The 17304-nt window shown below is 50.0% G+C and overlaps 1 protein-coding gene across 1 annotated transcript in view; it reads right to left on the bottom strand.

Moving 5' to 3' along the window:
* Positions 1 to 2436: 2436 nt before the first annotated feature.
* The window catches only part of SUGP1 (SURP and G patch domain containing 1), a 22833-nt gene continuing 7965 nt past the window's right edge, over positions 2437 to 17304 (bottom strand). The window contains exons 3-14 of the mRNA XM_006885861.1: positions 11900 to 12003; positions 10868 to 11095; positions 10035 to 10158; positions 9714 to 9814; positions 8537 to 8660; positions 6364 to 6737; positions 5085 to 5191; positions 4341 to 4518; positions 3928 to 4034; positions 3457 to 3602; positions 2750 to 2879; positions 2437 to 2463 (exon numbers count right to left, since the gene is read on the bottom strand). Coding sequence (XP_006885923.1) covers positions 2437 to 2463; positions 2750 to 2879; positions 3457 to 3602; positions 3928 to 4034; positions 4341 to 4518; positions 5085 to 5191; positions 6364 to 6737; positions 8537 to 8660; positions 9714 to 9814; positions 10035 to 10158; positions 10868 to 11095; positions 11900 to 12003 — 1750 coding nt within the window. The remainder of the gene's footprint in view (positions 2464 to 2749; positions 2880 to 3456; positions 3603 to 3927; positions 4035 to 4340; positions 4519 to 5084; positions 5192 to 6363; positions 6738 to 8536; positions 8661 to 9713; positions 9815 to 10034; positions 10159 to 10867; positions 11096 to 11899; positions 12004 to 17304) is intronic.

Below are 17304 nucleotides of genomic sequence, written 5' to 3'. Positions count from 1 at the left end.
TGTGCACTGGTAGTCTCCACACACATTTCAATGTACTCTGGTGACACTGTCTGTAGGGAGTTAGCCCCTAACCTGAAGGGGGCACCTCTCTGGTGGTTCACATTCACAAGTCGCTACACAAAAGATGGACAGTCTCTTGCTGAGAGATTTGCTGCCTTGGAAAACTCACAGAAGGGTCAGCTATGTGTCAGTTCCAACTCGATGGCAATGAGGCTTTTAGGGGGGATGTCTGGGAGGATTGTATAAATGCACCAAGAGGTTCCTTAGATGTGGCTTCAATACCATGGAGGCAGCTAAGGCTGCAGCCTTTCCTCTGATCAAAGCATCAGGGTGGAAAAAGGTAGGCAGTGTTCTGGAGAGTGCACCACCATCTACAGGACTGGCTGTGGTGTGCAGAGATAGAGTGATGGCAAGGGGCAGCTTCAAGTAGGACTATGATAGCAGTAGTAGGAGACTGCACTCTGGCCAGGAGGGTTTGCAGAGTGGGAAGCAGGAGATGGTCATGGTTTCTATTGGTAGTACTTCCAGCGAGCCTCCACTTCCACCCAGGTAGTTCCTGTACCCAAGCATTGTCTCAAAGGGCTTTCTGGGTCTTTGCCTGGACCTACTCTGCACCTCTGTCATGGTTAGAGTCCAGTTTCTCTGAACTATTTCATCTGTGGATGTTGAACTCCACTTTTGCCCTTAGGGCTGACAGGTTTCCATCTCCCCTCCTCCAGGCAGCCTGCAGGATGCCACCACAGCAGCACTGCTTTCACGTCCAGCCATTTAAGGATCTGTTTTTGAGGACTGGATGTTTGTGGCAGCGCCTGGCCTTGCACACTGTCCCAGACCTGCACACTGATGGCATTAGGCCCCCACTCCCTTGCCCTGGGGGGTAAAGTCCATGGCTGGAGCCTGGCAAGGATCCCAGTTATAGAGCAGTCACTGAGGTGATGACATGAGGCAAGAGGATGACATACCTCCAGAAATGTTCCTCGCCTACAGGTGCCTATGCTGGATCTGAGTTCAGGACCCAGCCTCTGTCCCTGGCACAGGAGACTGGTGGCCTGAGTGTCACCACAGCTTCAGACTGACCAACTTAAAAGACCTTCCCAAGCCATGCAGAGACGGTCGCCAGGCTGTCCCCACCAGACCTCCCCATTCTTCCATGTGGCAGTCAGTAGCCAGAGAGGTAATTTAGGGGTTCACTGTCTCCAGACTGGCTGCCCGCTGACAGTACGTGAGTGCAGGCTGCCTGAAGCTCAACCTCTGTTCCACATCTTAAAATTGGTAAGTCCCTAACACCCTGGGTTGAGCAAGACCTGCTAAGGGACAAGTGGGGGACAGCCCCCCACGAATGAGTCCAGCTGTCCAACTGTGTGACCTGCAGACACACAGAGCAAGAGAAGTAACTGCAGAATGTCAGGTGACTTCTAGACCACCTTGATAAACAGGCTTTACTTGCTCACCCATGAATTTCTCTGCTCCAAGGCCCCTCCCCAGGAAGCCTTCCAGACCACGCATGGGTGTGGTGAGATGGCATGTTCCCTGTGACCCCCACCCCTCCCCAAGGAAGGCTCTGCTTGTTTATCTTGGTCCACATTAACAAAGTACACCCATCACACACTCCCCAAGAGTTCATGACCCTTTTGTCCACCAGTTTAATAAACATTGGGGGAAAGGGGAGGGTGCCGTGCCAGGCACACATTCCTCAGTGATGGGGCTGAGGGCACCAAGGGTGGAAACCTGCAGGACAGTCCTTGGGACAAGTGTCGGGTATGATCCCCAATAGGAATCTGACGACATGGGCAGCAGGAACAGGTGTGCACCAGGAGTTCCCATCTCCAGGGCAGCCCATTATACAGGGTTTGCGGGAAGGCTGGGCCCTGCCCCAACAGCCTCGCCTGACCCAAGTTTACCTCACAGACAACAGCCTTGTTCTATCCCGTCCCCCTCTGCAGGAAGACAGGGAGCTCTAAATAGCCTCATAAATGCCACCAGGGCTGAACAGCAAGTGGTGCTTCCATGGGCAGGTATGAGGCTGGATGTGCCTGGACTCCTAGGATACTGGGACATCTTCAGAACATATCCCAGCTAGCTGGTCTCCTGTCAGGCCCCAGGGCAACAGCTTAAGAACAGGAGGGTTGAAGTGGATGGAGGACGGGACTAGGCTAAGAACAGGAGGGTGATGGATGGAAGGCCTGGCCCTTGGAACACACGACTGTGGTGAACAGCAGGCCTGGCCTTCATAGCGGAGGAACAGAGGGTCTGAGTGGACGGCAGGCCTGGCCCGGGGACGAGGGGACTGTGGTGAATGGCAGCTCCTGCCCCATGGCAGGTGTGTACTGGGACTTTAATACTCAGCACAACACTTGCAATGGGCAAACACATTGGCTGGAAGGTTCCAGGGTCCAGCACAGTCCTTCAGGAAGTAGTGTGAATACTGGCGAAAATTCAGTAATAAGGCCGCCGGGGGTTGTTCTGGAGATGAAAAACAAGGTAGAATTAACGTTGAAGTCAAATGGCAGTTGCTTCCATCTGGAACCTTCTGAGGGCATATCCTCAGGATGGGACAGGAGAGAGGGAGGGAGGGCTTTGGAAAGGAAAAGGTCTGAGACCTCTATCTATAAGAGGACAGGAGTGGAATCCATCAGGGGCCTGGCCTCCTGGGCTGGAAAAAGCAAAGTCACCAAAGCTCCACCCTCACAGGGCCCCAAGCTAATAGTCTCCCCTCCCCGAAGTGATAGGAGAGGACCAGGGTGCTCACCAGGGGGTTGGGCCGGAACCTGTAGGCCAGCATCATCCTCTTGCGGAAAGCTTCATACTCATCGTCCTCTTTAGAAAGCTCAGCTGGCCGGTCGATGCCAAAGCCAGCACCATCCACAGCAGTGGTGCCCCTGTGTGAGAGGGAGCAGGCGTGAAGACGGGGCCTATGGGGCCAACAGACTCCCTGACAAGGACCCACTGTGAGGACGTGCCATCTGCACAGAGACAGTCACCAGGGTGCTGAGCTAGGAATGGCTGAGGTGTTCCACAAAGAGTGGTCAGATATTTAAAGACAAAGGGGGGTGTTTCTCACTTGCCCCTCACCCTGAGACTACCTTGCTCCCCCCGTTTCCCTGGTGAGTAAAAAAAAAAAAGATGCCTCAGTCAGGCTGAGAGGGCAATGCCCTCTTTGGGGACTGAGCTCCCTGTGGACACATGATCTGAATGGACAGAGGAAAAGGGCAGAACATGTCCTGGAGTGAGGGCACTGTACTTCATTTTGACAATGTATACAGTAGAAGGATGCCATCACTTCACTCAAGGACAAAAGGGATCGGTGTGGGGTTAGGGAACAAGTAGGCAGCTGGTCCTGGGTACTAGGCCAGCATTCACACACAGCAGATCCCTGGACCTCTGCCCCACTGTGCACTGACTTGCTGACAGGGTCCTGGATGCCCGGGCCCCTGAGCCGTGGCGGCCCACACTCACTTGCTGACGGGGTTCTTGATGCCCTGGCCCTCAGAACCCAGGCCTTCGCCTTCCTTCCAGCCCATCTTCATCAGCATCTGGTACCCGATGTTCTCCACCGTTAGCTTGAACTCCTTGTACTCAGAGTAGTCAGGCTCACGGCCCTCCTGCAGAGCAGAGGAACCAATCAACACACCTGAGCCTTGCTTGGATGCCTCTGCACTTCTGGCTCCACTCACGGGGACAGTACCCATCTTTCTCCCACCCAAGGTCATTCTCCTGAGCCCAGGGGGCAGAGTGCCTGACCACTGAGCTCCCGGAGGCTAGGAAGGGAGAATGGCAATAGCAAGTTTATAGGCTGACCCCTTGCTGGGAGAGGAGACAGGACAATATCAAGCTCCCAGGCTCACCCACTACTGGGGACAAACACACAAGCTCCAGAGGGTTCCACTCACAGGTGGGAGCTGCTATGGAAGCACAGCATTCCCTTACCTTCAAGGCCTTAAAGGTCTCCATGAACTTCTCCAGTTCATCTGGAGGCAGGAAGTCCCCGATGAAGTGCTTGCCTCGGCCCATCTTAGTTAGCTGTTCGGCCCATTCTGGCAAGAGAAGCAGTAGTAAAGACAGGTACGTGGGCAAGAGCCCACAGTTAGCACATAGGTCACAACCAACACAGCAGAACTCCCTGCCTGCTCAGATGTCACCCAGAGGAGGCTGAGGCTTCCAGCCAGGGTGTGTATGGGGTTTGGACCCAAACGAACTGCCTCGCTGCCCAAGGGAGACTTTTACCCTGGCCCTGCCCTGCCCACCTGGTAGGCATGTTGTTGATCCCTTGCCCAGCCCTGCCCACCGTGTGCCTTGTATAAGTCTCCCCCACCCCACCTGGCCCAGTGAGTTCCACCTACCCCGAGTCTTGTCCATCTCCATGCGCCGCAGCTGGTGCTCCCACGTGCCCAGCTCGCTGTCCACCTCCTCGTCGCTGTCATAACCATGCTGGTGCTGCTGCAGAGCCTTCTCCCACAGCAGCTGCATGTCCTGCATGGCTCGCTTGTGCTGCATGATCATGTCATACATCTGCTGCATCTGGGGAGGGGCAGTGAGCAGGGTGAGCGAGGTCTCATGCTTGCTCCTCTTGACCATGGAGTGCTGAGCCTCCAAGTGCCCAGAGCAGGGCTTTGACCTCAAGGGGAGGTGGAAGGGACAGAGCCATTGGGCCACAGGCCCTGCAGCCTGCTAGAGGCTAGTAGAGAGGTCACTCGGACTGCTGGGTCCTTCATCAAAACGGGATTACATCTCAACACAGTATACCACCACCTGCCAGGAGCAAAGCAGGACTCTGTTCTCTACCAGATAGAGGCAGTTCCAGTCAGGTGTGGCCCACAAACATGGCCTGGAGAGGACTAATGGGGGTGGATGCTGGGTGGGGGGACCCAGTGTCCAAGCAGCTTCCTTGCTGACTGTGGCTCTACACAGTACAAGGGACCCATGAGCAGGGGATGCACTGTGACAAGGAGTGACTTGAGCACTTGCTGTCCCAGGTGCCGCTTGTCCTAACAGCCTTAAGAGTGGACCATATCTGCCCCAGCCCACCCTATCCCCCCATCCCTCCTGTCTCTGCTGAGCCACACTGTTCTTGTTGCTGGCTTTACCTCCTGCTGTTCCTTCAGCTGCTTCTTCTGGGCATCTGACAGCTCTGTGACGCCCACCAGGCCCACAGGCTTCCCCTTTTCATAGCCAAGCCCCTTGAGGTCCTGCACTGGAGATAAGAGGACACAGGATGGTCAGCATGCTTGCCCTAGGTCTGAGGGGCAGAACTGAAGAGGCCAGTAGAGCTCCAACATGCCAGCTGACCCAGGTCTGGTGCACAGCAGGGCTCTGCAACCAGCTGTCACCATCACCACTGTCACTTGAGGACTGTCTGTGTACCTTCTTCTATATCCTTTACTTTGTTTCCACAACAACCTCTCAGAGTCTATGCTCCCTGATGCTGCAAATGTGGCCACCAAGATAGAGATAAGATTGAGGCTTCACTGTCAGCTACACAGCCATGGAATGATAGGGCAAAAAGCTCTGCACGTCAAGACATAAGAGCTGAGAGCTGTGCACGTGACCATGTGTGAGCCTCATGCATGTGAATACAAGTATGAGTGCTCACGTGCACACAGGAGTAGGTGTGGGAGAGCATGGGGACAAAAATGTCTGCATGTAAGTGTGGACATGAACAAGTCTGTAAGTGTCTCGGTCCACATTAACACACAATCATGACAGTACATGGGCTCGAATGTGTTCAAACATATCCAAGTACAAGTGAATGTGAGTGTGTATGTGTTACATGTGTCCACATGAACTCGTGACTCCCAGAAACTAGCCCTACTAGCAGATACATGTGAAGATGCATATGCACTGGGTCTGACATGTGTCTCAGCTCTACAGGTCCATGAGTTCCTTATCGGGAGGCAACTGACATTTAACTTGACACCTCCTGGAATCTTGGCAGAAGCTGGCAGCATTTAGAGCGGACATCACAGCCTGACTTAGCAGAAACCACTGTCCCTGCAGAGGTGGGTTCCTACAGAAAAGCCAGGGAGTGAATGCAGAAGCCCCCTAGGGGCCTGACAAAAGCCTCGCTGCACCACCCACAAGAACGTAACACCACTCCTGAGTAACTTAGCTCCAAGCAGGCTGTTCGGTCAGTGACGGAAACCTAGGTGTGAGTGACCCAGATGCTAAGGAACAAGCTCCAGACCTCTGGAGCAACTAGAGAGTGCCTGGTGCTCAGGGCCTAGACTGAGCAGAGTCAGCTGGCTGACAGAGCCAGGGCCCTGCTACCTAGAGCATCACTGAGAATGACTCGCTCAATCTCTTGGGTCAAGTACCTGACCAGTTTGTCTTTCTAAGTGGGAGGGGGCAAGAACAGAGACCACTTACCTGACAGTGGCGAGGGGGCAGTGTCTGTGTCCCTCTGCACCAGCTTAGCAGGAGGGAGCTCCACTTTGTCCTCCTCAGGCCCCCACCGGCTCTTCCGCTTTCTCTTTGTGGTGACTGCAGCAGCTGGCTTGCCCTGGGCAGTGGCCAGGGCAGTGGTAGGTACTGGGGTGGCAGAGGGCACGGTGGAGGTAGATGAGGTAGGGCAGATGGTGACAAGGGGCACGGACACTGATGGGGTCTCAGCGGGGCTTGGGCGCTTCAAGACTGGGTCAAGGACTGTAGGGACGTCTGTGGGGCTGGCCTTGGCTCTCCGGAACTCCTCCAGCTTCTGGCGGTAGTACTTGTACACTTTGCTGTTGGGTTCGTACAGAAAGCTGCAAAGAAGAGCAGAGGCCATGAGCTGGGCCCCACCGGGCACCAGGTCATGTTCGGGGTCACATGTCACAACCTGTCCTGACAGGTCTCAGTGGCTGCCAGTTCTTCCTGAAGAACAAGTGATGTACTCAGAGGCTTCAAGAACCATGGGGAAGCCCTAGACTCAATTCTCAGCCTTAGCAGAAGCCCTCACCCTACTCATTACATTCTGCCCTGAGAAACTGGTACGAGCCCCAGACTCCCACCTGGGCAGAAGGCCCTCCCAGCCTCTGTGATGTGATGAAGGCTGAACTGTTCAGAGATAAGAAATGTTAGATACTAAGACAGGAAGAGGGTTTGCCAGGAGTCACTGGGTAGTGCAAACCATTGTATTTGCCTGCTAATCAACAAGTGAATGGTTTACATCCATCTAGAGGCAAATTTGAAATTAGGCCTGGTGATGTCAAACCAGCCTCGGAGCAGTTATGCTGCTATATACAAGGTGACCATGAGTTGAGCTTGACAATGCCAAGTTGTTTGTCAATACCAGGGGCACTAACAGGGCTCTGGCAGAGGAAAGTTCTGCACCGGAAGAACTAGCTCAGGGAGCGCCTCAAAGCAAGAGTGCTTGTCTTGATTGAAAAAGAAGAAAAAAGCCCTAAGTGAAAAACGTGGACCCCTATCCCACTGACTGAGAAACATCAGGCACTTCTCTGCACTCCCCTGGGTCATGATACAAGCACTAGGCAGCTCAACACTCAGAAGGAAGAGAGAAAAGTAAAGCATTCCGAGACGGGGAGGCGGGACCTGAGGACACTGGGAAGGTTCTCCAAGGATTGTGCAACGGACCAGCTTGAGGAGGACAAGCCTTGTCAGTATTCGTCCCTGTCCTGACCACATGGCCCCTCCTGACGACACCGCTTCATGGCAACCGCGCACTGTACCCGTACAGAAGCACATGACTCAAGGCCACAACCTGACAGCACCACCTCACTCTGAACGTATGACCTCACCCCGAACACACAACTATCCAGACTGCAGCATCTGAGCTGTCCTGGGAGGGCGCTGTGTCCTGGTGTCAATGACTAGCAGGAGCTGGGCTTAGCATCTTGGCTGAATCCCTTGCCCACTTTCACTGAACAGATTTTGCAGCTAATGTCTAACGCAATCTAGTCTCCCACTTGCATAAAATTACAGTTAAATGGTTCCAAGGTAGAGGAAACCAGTGTTGTTACTGAGTTCTAACTGACCCACAGCCAACCCTCCAGGGGGTTTTCAGCGGCAGGAAATCACACTGGAGACTATTCATCTTTCTCCTGTAGAGCAGCTGGCAGACTTGAACTGCATGGCAGCACAACGCCTTACCACTAGGCCACCAGAGCTCCCTAAGTAGACGTGGGGGGGGGGGGGGGGGGCCTCAAAGGTGACTCATACAATAGGAGTCACCACAGGGAAACTCGAGCCCAAACTGAAACACCCATGACTTTGTGAAAGTTTTTGACCCTAGTGAACAAACATCCGGCACACCTGACCCTTACACAGGTGTTCACATTCCACCCACTAACCTGTCTAACCTGACCTCCCTCCTCAGGTTCTACCTCTACCAGCGCCCCTCCTGCTGGTCATGCCCATTACCCACCTGTCTCTGACCAACTTCCACAGTCACTGACTCGGACTCTGAGAACACAATGACCATGTCCTCCCCTGCTCAGGCCCCTTCATAGATGATGCTCTAGAGTCACCAGGCCTGGGGCTGCCCACAAACCCCAAAACAACCTTTTATATCCAGCCTCACCCCAACCTGCATGCTGCCCCTCACCTGAAGGCCTGATTTTCTCGGTTGTTCTGGAGGGCGATGGTCTCCACCTCCGGACCCCCGTCTGCTATGAACCTGGCCAACTTTTCTGCAAGGTTCTTGGCTTCTTCGTCCTCTGGGGGTGAAACTTTAAGCAGGCTGTCAGTACTGAGCGCAATGCACCACACCCAACAGCCTAATTTCCGCTAAGAACCCCGCGGCAACTTGAGGGGCTCGTCTTAGGAGCAATGCAAAGAAAAACAGCAAACGGGAGTCAGATTACTGCATGAGACCAATACCGGTCAGTACCACAGCCCGCTGTCCCGCCCCCTACAGCAGGACTACCACGGATTCAACATCATGGGTGGCCCTCCTCCCTACACCGCTCCCACCTTCCTCAGGAACTGTGCTGCCTGCCTGAGGCCAACATTGGCTCAGCATCTCCACCCCCGCCCTGCACGCAGGTCAGCTCTGGGCCAGGGCTGTAGGATTCACACTAGACAGGGAAGTCACGGAGTGGGGACAGAACAGACTTCTTCTGGAGAGGGACAGGACAAAGGGCAGTGTGCCAATCAAAGAATTCAGCCTTCTTCCAGCTCCTGTGGTCTACGGGGGCACCTCTTGGCCCACAACTAATGACTCATAGGGGTCATCATGACACCCTGGGGCTCATTCCAAACGCCACTGGCTGCATGTTTTCCCTTGTTTTTGATCCCATGGCCACATGACTGCCTTGTGGTCAAAGTGCGCAGCCCATCTTGTTGTGCGCCGAAGTTGGAACTGACCCACAGCTGACCCTCTAGGGGGTTTTCAGAGGCCACAGATCATACAAGAGGAGACTGCCCATCCTTCTCTGGTGGATCTAAACCATGAGCCTTTGGCTTGGCAGTGCAATTCCTTACCACTGGGCCACCGGAGCTTCCTGTTCAGCTCATAGCATATGCTTACTGGTCCTCATTAAACAACTACCAAAGGACAGGAATGCAATCCACAGTGCCTTTCCCTGAACACCCCACAGGCCTGGTCAAGAAGGGAGGTGGTCTCTGGGTCACGTGTCCCATGGGTCTAAAGGGAAAAGTGGTGCCAGTCTAGCTTGAAGTGAGGACCCAAGGGGGCCAGGATTCCACTCCAGGTGCAGTCTCCCAAACATCTCTTAGAAAGCTCACCCTTCCCCTCCCAGGCATCCCAGTGTCCCACTTACCTTTCTGAGAGGCTGTCTGTGCCTTCTGTGCCTCCCGCTTCATCTCAGCCACCTTCTTTCTGTAGTAGAGGAACTCTCTGCTGTTCTTATCATGCAAAAACCTAGTGGGTTTGACACAGGAGCGTCTGAGTGGCTGTTACTTGGCTCCTATGGACACCATGCACACAGTCAGCCAGCAAGACCTTGATGTAACCCAGGGGGTACATCTCTGTAACACCTCTGTGTCCACAACACACCCTCACCCTGGTAACCTCCATGATGGGGTTGCAGCTAAGCCAAGAAATGGGAAATGGCACCAACCCTTCTCCCACAGACACTCACGAGAAGGCAGGGTTGTCCTTATAGTCCTCCATGGCCACCTTCTCTAGCTCGGGGCCGCCTTCCGCCACAAAGCGAGCCAATTTCTCTATGACTTTGCGAGTCTCGACTCCCTCTGGGGGTGAAACTTTAAGGAGGCTGTCAGTACAGGGGCTTAACTCACACACCCCACAGTCAACAGGCACACTCTTTCTGGGGACCACAATGACAGAGGGTGGGGAGAAGAAGGTGAAATGCAGGGTGTCAGTGCCCAATCTGTGCACACAGCACTAGGAACATAGGAATATTTATACAGTCATTGTGAACACAAAGGCAGAGAGGGCATCAGGGCCACATGCCTCAAGGGGCTGTGTCCACCTTGGACCAAGAGGAAGCCTGAGAACATGTTTAACTCATATTCCGTGTGGAACGATCTTCCTTTCACAGTTGCCAGCATCATAAATTGGTTCTAGCCTCTTTTCTAGCTTAGGAGGCTGTGCCTGTCCCTGCTCACCTCCGTCAGTCTCAGGAGGCCCAGCAGCTAAGATCAGTGTCCAGTCTACTCAGACCCTGGCATCACTCAGCTACTGCTTGTCCCAGACAGACCCACTCCCTTCCTCCCTGCCCAGGACAGGAGATGCAGCCACCTGTTCACACACACTGCAGAAAGTGGCTGGTGTGGGCTCAGTCAGGGGCTCTGCCATCAATGCTCAGCGGTTATGCCAGCTAATGCCCTCCCCGACATGCTCCCACCAGTCCTTCCTTATCTCACCCCAAGCCCAATTCTCATAAAGCCCTCCCCCAAAGCATGACCTTGCGTAACTTCCTCCCGACCTCAGTCTCTGCCCTGCACCTACCTTTGATCTCAAGCCACTGCTCATAGTCTTCCTCCTCCTCATCATCTGGGGATTGGAAAACACTTGGCCGGGTGGCCACCGGAAGCTGCTTGGCGTGTGAATATGTCTTCCCTAGGCCTGGTGGGCCACCCAGGCCCAGGCCTACTCGCTTGCCGATCAGGAGGGGCCTCCTCACAACGCTGGGGGTGGGTGTGCTGGGGGGGGCACTGGTTGAGCTGGGAGGTGCATCTTGGAGAAGAAGGAAGTTTCTGTTGGACCAGAGGCCATGTGCTCCCAAAGGTCACCAATATCCCAAGGGTGACCCGGAAGGACCCTCAGAATGCCACTAATTTTACAAACAAGGATACGGAGCAAGCATGACGTGTCATGGTCAACCATCCTGCCCAGGACCATACAGAGCTCTCTCAGACACAAAAACGCACACCCACAGTCCAGGAGGAAACTGCCTCCTTAGACTGCCAGTGTCACACTAACTGATACTGCTTAGCCACTCACACTTTCACACACACCATGGTCCTAAACACCACAGGGAGGTGGGCTCCCACAGCCCCCTCCCTCAGCTATCCTGAGCAGCTGACAATGGCTCAGTGGTTTACAGAAAGTGACTGCTGACTGGTCAGCTGCACAAGGAGCCCCACGGCTTGGTCCTGTCCCAGCATGCCCTTCAGACTCCAATACCTGCCCACAGGGTGCTATCAAGGTCCCTGTGCTGTCCTGAAAGGGGACCCTGGTACACTAGCCAGAGATTGCAGGCTTATATGGGACCAGCTGTGCCCCTTCAAGCCATGGTCCTCCAGAGACACAACTGCAAACACATAGGGGCTTTGTTCAGGGGGGCACCTGGTGCCAGTTTTGACTGGCTACACTTAGGCTTGCTGTGCACTCATGCTCGGTGCTCAGGCCTTGTCTTTCTAAGCCTCAGTTTCCTCTCTGGAATGGGAGGAGTGAGTGCAGTAGGAACCTGGGAATTTGCATTCTGTGGAGGTGGGGGGTGGGTAGGGGACACCAGAATCACGGGGTGGCTCCACTAACCTGTGCTGGTTTGTGCCTTCTGTAACTTCAGAAACTGCTGGAGGAAGCTGCCGTCGTTGGCAAACTTGTTGGAAATGGAGGAAGAATCGTGTACATTTCCAAGTCTAGACCCAAAAGTAAGAGAGGGCAAGATGAGCAGGGGGATTGAGGCACATGAATGAAGGTCCACTGCAGTCCCCAGAAATGCCAGGAGGCTGCTGCTTCTACTCAGGAGGCTGGGACACTCCATCAGTTCAAGGAAAACAATACTACAAGGACCTATACTATCTCTGTCTGCAGCCAGCCTCTCAAGACTGGCTCCTTCAATGTATGCTGCCATACGGACCCCTGACTGTGTCTCTATCCCATGATCAGCACAAACATTTACCTCCCCAGGCAGATCTCCAAGTTTACCAGGATATGTCTACATCTGTGCTTACTTACGTACATAACTCCAGTGCACTCCAGCACCTCTAGGTGTGTGACGTGTGTGCCCGAAAAGGCTAGCAGTTACAAGGGGAATCAATCTCTTTAGTATCTGTGTTTTCATTTTTCATGGGGGGGGGCAATAGGATTGCAAGAGACAAGAATCATCTGTTTCCTTTTTAAAAATTCAAAGGCAAACTCAGGGGCCTAAATACTTTGAATTCCAACTTATTTTTCCTCTCTCATAAAATAGAGATTATGGAACAAGTTAACAATGGAAACAGGGATATAAGAAGTAAGGAGGAATACCCTACACAACATCCTCCAAATAAAAATGGCCATTATTCCCATTTGGGGATATTTACTTTGTACCCTATGTTAGATGTCCCAGAAAATGAGGCTGTAACCAGTCAGGATCTGCAGTCCCACCCACTTTCTGCTGCCATTCTTCTCTTAACATGCCACTCAGCCAACTTCAGAGGTCTTTGTTCACGCTGTTCTTTAGAGCTGCATAATATTCCATCATATAAAAAGCTCAGGAAGCCCATAGTCTAGCAATTCTCTTCAAAATTAAGTCTTACTCTAAGTTTCTGTTATAATGACCTTAAAACACAGATCAAACAAAATAACAAAGGTTGCTGACTGAGCAAATCACAAGACATTCAGAGTGCAGACGGGGCTGTCTGCCCTAAGAAGTCAAGATCCTAAAGCAAAAGCAGCTAAATACAACATCAAATGGAAAACGAAGAAGTTAGAAATAAAACTACATCTCCACTATGACCCTCTCTAGGTAAAAACAGGTTTGAGTTGAGAACTGGTAAAAAAACACATCAAATGTAGCTGGTGGTAACGCTAGAGTACATGAATGCTACCCATCCTCTTCTCTTTTGCCTCTATTTTACACTGAGTGTTCAAATTATTTTTAAGTTTTTGTGTTTTGGGTTTTTTTTTTGCTTTGAACATATCTTTTTTTTTTAATGCAACATATTTTTTATAGCATATTCTTCCCATATAATTCCCCCCCCATTCATTCATTGTTGCACATTTTCCTCCCTGCCCACCTCTCCCCTCCAGTTCTCTTATCTCTTTGTGGGGGAAAAAATTCTTTCATTGTTATACAATTCCCTTCTCCCAAGTCCACAGTCCACTTTGCTATGTATTCTTTTACTGGAATCTTGTCATAAAAATAATATCTAACACCAGATGCTCTGCTGAAGAAGGAGGAACAATCGCCTCCTGTACCAGTCAGATCCAATTTAACGGTACACACATAAAAAGAAAAAATAAATAAATAAATAAAATAATAATAATAATATCTAATCACATATTCCTTTTAAACAGTTCTCTCCCTCATCTACTTCAATGCAGTATACATTATTTATCTCCTCTTTTCTTAGGTTCTTCCCAACCCTGATGTCCAGTCCCATTTTACAACAGTGGCACTACGCATTATTTGTCCTTTTGTGACTAGATATTTCACACAGCATAATGTCCTCCAGGGTCACCCATTTTGTATAGTATTTCAGGACTTCCTTGTTTTTCAATGCAGCGCAGTATTCCATTGTGTGAATATATGACAGCTTCTCTATGCATTCGTTTGTTGATGGGCACCGAGGCTGTCTCCAACTCTTGGCTATTGTGAACAAAGCAGCAAAAAACACAGATGTACATATATCTGCTTGAATGGCAGTTCTGGTTTCTTTAGGGTATATTCCCAGAGTGGAACTGCTGGGTCAAATGGTATTTGTATTTGCAACTTTTTGACAAAGCGCCATACTGCCTTCCATAGTGGTTGCAGACTCCGACCAACAGTGACTTAAGGGTCCCAGTTTCTCCACAACCTCACCAGCATTTGTTGTTTGCTGCTCTGTTGAATTTTGCTATTCTTACTGGAGTGAGATGGTATCTCATAGTGGTTTTGATAAGGTTATTTTAAATGGAAGAAATCTGAGGGTCAAGCTAGTAAACCACTCTCAGCATTGGATGAGCTGGCCCTGACTGAAACTCAGTGCGCTCTGCTCCCTTCTCCTTGACTCTGAGGGGTTGAGGTTGAGGGGATGGAGAGGAGCAACTGCTACACATCAAGAGAGCAGACGGATCCCACTAAAAACCAATACAAATGGAGAGAAGTAATGTCCAGCCAATATAAGATGAGTTCTTGATGAACAGACATAATACAATGTAGAAATACTGTGCAATAGAAAAGGAAGCTCTGGTGACTTCATGGTAAGAAGTTGTGCTGCAATTCCAAATCCACTAGCTACTCCACAGGACGACAGGAGGATCTCCTCCTGTGCAATTAACTGCCTCTGACAACCTGTAGGGTTAGCTATAGGTTGATTCCAATTCAATGGCAAACAACATAAATGATAATGAAGAGTTTGTGAAACATCCAAACAACAAATGTTGGTGAGGTTGTGGAGAAACTGGACCTTTAGTCACTGTTGGTGGGAGTGTAAAACGATGCAACCACAATGGAAGGTAGTATGGCGCTTTCTCAAAAAGTTGCAAATATAAATGCCATTTGACCCAGCAATTCCACTACTGGGAGTATACCCTAGAGAAACCAGAACTGCCACCCAAGCAGATATATGCACATCATTCTTATTGCTGCGTTGTTCACAACAGCAAAGAGATGGAAGCAACCCAAGTGCCCAACAATAAGTGAATGGATAGAGAAGCTGTGGTGTACACAATGGAATAATATGCAGCACAGAAAAACAAGGAACTCATAAAATATTATACAATGTAGGTGACCCTAGAGGACATTATACTGAGTGAAATATCTCAGTCACAAAAGAATACAGCATAATGCCATTGTTATAAAATAGGACTGACATGGGGGTTGGGGAGAAACTAAGAAAAGAGGGGATAAACAATGAACACTGCATTGAAATAGATGAGGGAAAGAACTGTCTAAAAGAAATATATGATTAGGTATTATTTACAAGACAACAGTCCAGAATAAGAGGTGCATAGCCAAGTAGACTGGGGGATGGGGATGGAATTGTGCAACAATGAAAGAATCTTTTTAAAGGGAAAAGTGAGCTGGAGGGGACAGGGAGGGAAATGTGCAACAATGAATGAATGGAAATCCAACTTTTCTGTAAACTTTTCTTTCTTTAAAAAAAAATTTATTATTTTGTGTGTGATCTGACTGGTACAAGAGGAGACTGCCCCTCCTCCTTCAGCAGAGCATCTGGTGGATTTGAACCACGTATCTCTGGGATTGCTGTGCAGCTTCTTGCCACTAGGCTACCAGAGCTCCCTCTGTAAACTTTGGTTAAAATATCAATTAAAAATTTTTTTTAGAAAAAGTTTGTGAAACATCTAACAATGTGTAAATTTGGAGAACATTACACTTGAGTGAAATTAGTCATTGGTGAAAAGACAAAGGCTGCATTTTTTTAAAAAAGTCAGAAACAGCTATATCTACAAGTTTCCTGGATGATTATCAGTGAGGGAAGGGAAAGGAAATGGGACTAGATAGTACAGCACTTGTTCTATCTGGTAATAGGAAAAGGAAAGACCAGATATGGGTGATACCAGTACAGCATAACCAAGGTAAATAAAGACACTAAGACGCCTATGAGAAAAAAGAACCCAAGCCCCTCAAACTCACTAATGTCGAGTCAGAACCCACTCACAGTTGACTCTCCAGTGGGTTTTCAGAAGCTGTAAACTGCTTCAGAGGAGATTGTCCATCATTCTTCTGCAGAACAGCTGGTGAGTTCAAACCTTTGGGCTGGGAGTCCAGCTCCTTACCCATTAGGACAATTTCCGTAAACGACTTCTACAACTTTCCAACAAGCGTAAAAGTTATGAAAGAAAGTATATGATTCTATAAATAGTTATGGACATAAGAGACTTTAATGCACATGTACATACAGAGTTATCCAAAGGCATGTATGTGCATGCATTCATATGAGCTGTATAAACAGCCACAAACACAACAAAGCACAGAAGAGGCAGTTACAAACGCCTCCTAATCAACATTCACACAACTCATGTAATAGGTTTACAGGCTGAAAAGGCTTGAGACTGTAGTCTTGGGGACAGGTTAGTCAACTGACTATTCTACATTCAAATTTGATGAGCAGTATCTAGAGTCTTAGGAGCTTCTAAGTGGCCATTTAAGCTACCACTGATCTTTTTACTTTATGGAGCAAAAGAGACTAGAAGAAAGTAAAAACAAAAGAGAGAATAGAGGAAACCAAAGGCTCAGAGAAGAAACTAATTCAGGAGACTAATCGCCCACTCAAGCCACAGCCTTTTCTAACCTGAAGAGACCAGAACAACTAGATGGTAGCTGGCTACCACTGGTGACTATTCTGACCAGAGACACAACAGAAAATTCCAGAAAGAAAAGAAGAAAAATGCTGAAAACTTAAATTCTGAAAAAATGTCAGACTTACTGGACTGAAAGACTAGACAAATACCCGAAACAATCACTCTAAGATATTCCTGGAAAGTGGAGTTGGAGCTAGGTTGCAGAACATCATTAAGGCAAATAATGTTTTTCTTAAGAGCTGTCCAATTAATTAAAACTCAGTGACCCCTCCATACAAGAGATCAAAGCGTTGTTCAAAGCCATGCTCATGGTCTCCGCTGTGCTTAAGCCTATTGTCGTCACTGAGTCAGTTCATCTCACTGAGGGTCTTCCTATCCTCTGCTGACCCTCTATACTTTTACAAGCATTGCTATTGTTGTTGATTGCCATCAAGTTGAGCACAACCCATAGCGACCCTATGAACAAAAGGCCTGAAGGCCCTCTACAACTATTGCCGTTTCTCAAAGTTCGTCGAGTTTCCAGAAGCATTTTGTTTAGGAAGTGGATGCCACTTCTGCTTCCAATTTTTCCAAGCATTATGCTCTAATAAACTGGCTTATAAAACAAACAGTATACACTGACAAAGAAGATTAATCAGAACTGGCTTTGACAAGCACTGTGGCATTTGGACAAGAACAAACTGGGAGGAGGGTAGAGAGAATAGTACAAC

Source organism: Elephantulus edwardii, unplaced genomic scaffold (assembly GCF_000299155.1).
Source record: "Elephantulus edwardii isolate Elephantulus edwardi_28Jun2011 unplaced genomic scaffold, EleEdw1.0 scaffold00045, whole genome shotgun sequence".
NCBI lineage: Eukaryota > Metazoa > Chordata > Mammalia > Macroscelidea > Macroscelididae > Elephantulus > Elephantulus edwardii.
The sequence above is the reverse complement of the archived record's forward strand: the minus strand, read 5'-3'. Positions and strand labels throughout refer to the sequence as shown.